Raw genomic sequence first — 4,828 nt, forward strand, 5'->3', positions numbered from 1 at the left:
GTCTGTGTGTTTTCTGGGGCACTTGCAAAAGATCTGGATATTCCTTGACTATTCAAATCATGGGTGAGGCCATGATTTACAAGCAGTACTGGAAGCTGCTTCAGCTGACAGCTTAGAGCAGCCCCTGTGCACTCCTCTGCAACCCTCCAAAACAAGGTGATTTGGGGATGGGATTGTCCAAACTTCTCCACGTTCTACTATTTCAGGCAAAGAGTTTGCATTTACAAGAAAGGTTGGAAAACAGGCTTATACTTATCATAAAGAATCTCCATGTGCTACGATATTTTCTTCAAGTGGGTACAACTTCCTAGTAGAGGTACTGGGCTTCCACCTTCTACTGATCAAATTATTTCAGTGGGCCAACCTAACGAGAAGATGGTTGTAAAAAATAATAAACCAGAAGAAAGCCGCTCCACATATGATATAAGCAACAGTGAGAGAAGAAGTTAACAATAATGAAATTTCTTTATTGCTTATGTTCAATACTAACTTCTTCAAACTTAGATCAACTAATCCTAGGTTTTTAACAAATAATCTACTGGTCAATACTAATGTAACCTACTGCTCACTACTGACTTAAATAATTATAGAATAATTAATCTTGTATTTGAAATAAAAACACCGGAGTTCATAGATATCAATGGGCTGAAGCAGATGTCTGCTGCCAGGACTCCACATGTTGTCGGTCATATTCAGATATTCGTCTCTGAATATGTGACAGCTTTTTGTGGAGATACTGACACCTGTTCTTCACTTCAGAGTAGCTGGGACTACCCTACGAGGGAGAAATAAATTTTGAGAACATTTCTGCACAGTTGAGAATTTGAAGTCCTTTGCTTTAAAATAGCCTTGCAGCATTCTCAGCTGTTACCACGCCCTGCGGGTCTGGTGTCATACACACCTGTTGTAACTCTTGATATTCTGCTTGGATTCGATGAAGCAGCATCTTCAAGAAAAAACATATGAAGAACATCTCACTATCACCAGAAAATGCAAACATAGGTAAAACAGTAAAAATACATTCAGTTTGACTCTAGAGATTTTCTTCTGTGTGAGTCACTGCTTTTCTGGGAGATTTGCAAAAATAAATCTCAAACTCTCAGCATCACCCAAGATCTGCAGTGATGTCTCTCAGCAGACAAGAAAAGGAGCACACACTCTAAGACTCTGCTTGGGACATCTCTCACTGTGCTGTTTGTTCATAGATAGTTCAAACAGGGGTTTATGGTCAGGATCTTGCAAAAGTCACACCCAGCCCAAGCAGTGTCTGTCAGAGTATATATGCTGATTCCACAAAATTTCCCTTTGTCTCTCTGAGCAGTACCAGGGAATTAAAATATTGCTGTGATGAATCACAGTCTTCACAGTTTTATCCTTCTTTACCTGATGGGCTTCAGAGCCTGGAGTCAGGGACTTCCACTGCTCACCAAACTGTCAGAAATTCTCGGTGATCTTGTCTATCAGGACATGTAAATTCCTGTATTCCTCATATTCTGTATTGAAGTCATCCTTGTAGCTCTGGCGCTGCTCCAAGGAGACTATGGCTATGTATTTCCTAATGGAAAAATWAGACCATTTTTCTAGGAGTGTGTTCTAAGAGAACCTTCAAATAAATTTCTATTCCATATGGCAGATGGGCAATTTTGCACCAAGCACACGGTGAATGTCAAGCACAGACAACCAAGATTCGAGTCAGTCACTCAGTGAGTGGCTGTTTCTACATGCAGGCACTTGTGCTCCCAGAGAATGTAGTCAGGTAACTCTAGAAATCTGCCACATTTCTACAACAGTTATCTACCTATATTTCACATTTTAGAGTTCTTCTTTAGAAAACGTAGTACACTTAGAAAACATCGGCATTCATTTCAAATGTCAAAGGACCAACAAACACAGCAGCTTCAGAAAGAGGACATTGCTAAATTCTATTCGCTTTCCATGTAGGAAAAACTTAATTAAGCTACATTTACGTTTGAAAAATCCATCTGCAATACATTTTTGGCAGGAACTGCATTTGTGGAGTTGGATGCACAGAGCCAGAGTTTTGATCTGCATTTATGTCTGTCTAATACCAAAGCAGAATTAATGATAAAATTTGATTCTTCKTGTGGACAGCAGTAACATCCCTGACCATGGAACTGAGGCACTTGTAATACAGCCACAAAAGCAAACTACAGACAAGTCTCAAACCACAACAGCAAAAACCCAAACCACAGCAGCTTCTAAGGAGGACAAAATAAACTAATGCTTAAAGCCACTTATGGGAGTAAAACCTTTTTTATTCCTTCTCCCTCAAATCAACACGAGCAGGATTTATCAAGCTCATGATAAAAATGCAAGATGAAGTGGYAATGAGAATAATAGAGGCCACTTGCCAACACTGCCACACCAAAGCTTCTGATCTGCTGGGCCTGAAACTTGGTTCTTTTTGGATGACAATAACTCCCTCCACATGGCAAGGAAACTTTCAAATCCTCCTGAGATTAATTTTTACAAGCAGTATAACTTGAACAAGTTGAAGTTCAGTACCACGACAGACAACTTGTGCCAGTGATGCATGCCAGGGCAGATGCACCCGACTGGTGTGCTGGACAGCTTTGAAAAGGAAACTGCTGATGCCTTTGAACGTTTTGGGAGGTAGCTGAGAAGCAACAGCCTGGACTAGTGGCTTGTGCCCAAGGACATCCCAAAGCAAGAGCCCCAGCACAGGCCTCACTGGCTGCTTCCCTGCAGGGCCACASTGGCCCTCAGCCTCGCCACGCAGCATCCCTGGCCGTGTCCAACATGGCCCAGGGCCCGGCCGGGTCTGCTCCAAAGGCCAGAGGTGCCCCCGAGCCCAAGAGCTGCAGGAGGCCTGACTGCCCTGCCAAAATCTCTGCTCTGACTGCCCTTGCCAACATCTCTGCTCTGTCTGCCCCTGCCAACATCTCTGCTCTGACTGTGCTTATCAACATCTCTGCTCTGACTGCCCCAGCCAACATCTCTGCTCTGAGTGCCCTTGCCAACATCTCTGCTCTGAGTGCCCCTGCCAACATCTCTGCTCTGACAGAGGCTCTGAGCAATTTTCTGGGTCTCACCACCCACACACACACATTTCTCCCTCCCCTCCTGCACTGCAAATGCCACGAGGGGATGCAACAGCACCACTGCAGCTGAGCCCGTGCAAATGCAGTACAGCGAGGGCCCATCCTGGCCTAACCCACCATGGGGGTCATTGCAGCTCTGAGCCTCGGAGAGCCAGCAAAACCACCTCAAACTCATCCTTCCAACACAGGAAAGAGCTTGATACTGCACCCTACTGTGAGTGGCGAGAGTTAATTTCTGTTTCACCCACCTGAAGTAGTCTGGTTCGTTGTTTATTGCAGAGCATGTGGAGGCAATGGACGTCTCTTTTGTTTTTCCTGCAGAAAAGCAGAATTTTGACTCTCTTGATAAGGAGATCTTTTAAAACCCACAAATTACCAACTCAGTGGATAATGTTCAAGAAATTTAAGAAATATTTAAGTATGAAGATAATAAAAGAGAGTTGCCATAAGGAAAAGTCAGCTGAAAGAGGAAGGAACACTCAGGATCTCACTCTGCTTTCCATTGGGGGTTTTGTGGCAAGCTTCAAAACCACACAAACCTTTCTATTCCTGATTCCCTTACATTGCCATTGTATAMACACAGTAGTCCTGTCAAAGCTCAGCCATTCTTGCCAATCTTTAAGCCAACTGAGCTTTAAGCCTTGAGGAGAGAAAAGAGCTATCTTGGGATGTTCCATTTACTTTTTATTTTAATTTTAGTATTAAAATGATTATGTGGTATAGCAGTAGTACTAAAAGAAGTGTAAAAAAATGGGAATAAAACTGGGCAGAAATACCAATAGTCACATAATGTTCAATACAACTTGTAAGAACTCAGTTTTGCTGTGAGCATTTCATTTCCAAAAGTGCATTTGCTGTCACAGCCCGGTCCATGCAAAAGCTTCAGACTGAGCACCAACATGAAACAGAGTACAGATGGTCCCTTCACCAGCTGTTCAGAATTTTGTAACTGGCTCCTGAAGAAAGATGCTGATGTGTTTATAGGTTCAAGCATGAATCCTCCCAAAGCCATCCCCAGGCTTGAAGGTACCCTGCAGATGCCCAGAGGAAATGTGGAAAGAACATCTCAAAGCAGCACCTGCCTCTGCAGGCACACCACCACTGCAAGAGGCATCTGCCCGCTCTAAAGATGCCACCAGGCTAAATCCAACTTGTAATTCGTAAATTCAACCTCTAAAAGAGATAACTCACAGATTTAACAAAGCAACTGAACTCTGCCCTCCTGGGTGTGTCCCTGTGTTCGCAAATCAAGTGTTCTTTGTGCATTTCTATTTAGCTTTTCAAAACTATTTTAGTCTCTACCACTTGTACAGCTTTTGAAGAAAGAAATCCTGCTGCTAAGATGGAGAGGAGCTCATGGCACAGTTCAAACTACAACTCCAGGAAAACACAGCCCAGGTTTTGTAGCTTTTAGAGTTTCCATGAAAAGGCTGAGTTTGACAGCCATGAATTCATTGGGGGCTGATCTATGTGTTTCAGCCAACTGGTGTGCACTCAGTGGGGCTCAGGTTTCTATCTCCAGCATGCAGATTTGAAAATTTACTGATKWAAAARGTGGTGTCTTCATSAACTGTCAGTTTAGYGGAAATCAAATGGAAWAGAATCCATTCCCTGTGWCWACTTAATCTCTCTTCTCCCTATCCTACCYCTCTCCTCCTATTTCTTTCTATCTCCTTAGCTCACATATACAGTTAAATAACATCTGTACCATTGACTCCTGAATATGGTCTTGCTTGCACCTTAAT

The 4,828-nt window shown here is 43.0% G+C and overlaps 1 protein-coding gene across 1 annotated transcript in view; it reads right to left on the reverse strand.

The window, feature by feature from the left end:
* Positions 1-637: 637 nt before the first annotated feature.
* Positions 638-4,828, reverse strand: part of LOC130587807 (RNA polymerase II elongation factor ELL2-like) — a gene marked incomplete at its 5' end in the record, with an annotated part of 8,056 nt that continues 3,865 nt past the window's right edge. Inside the window, 4 exon segments of the mRNA XM_057388776.1 lie at positions 638-775; positions 902-946; positions 1,384-1,555; positions 3,332-3,398. Of these exon segments, the coding sequence (XP_057244759.1) occupies positions 638-775; positions 902-946; positions 1,384-1,555; positions 3,332-3,398 (422 nt within the window).

This window comes from Malurus melanocephalus, unplaced genomic scaffold (genome assembly GCF_030028575.1).
Source record: "Malurus melanocephalus ecotype Western Australia unplaced genomic scaffold, MMel_1.1 scaffold_2488, whole genome shotgun sequence".
Taxonomy (NCBI): Eukaryota; Metazoa; Chordata; class Aves; order Passeriformes; family Maluridae; genus Malurus; species Malurus melanocephalus.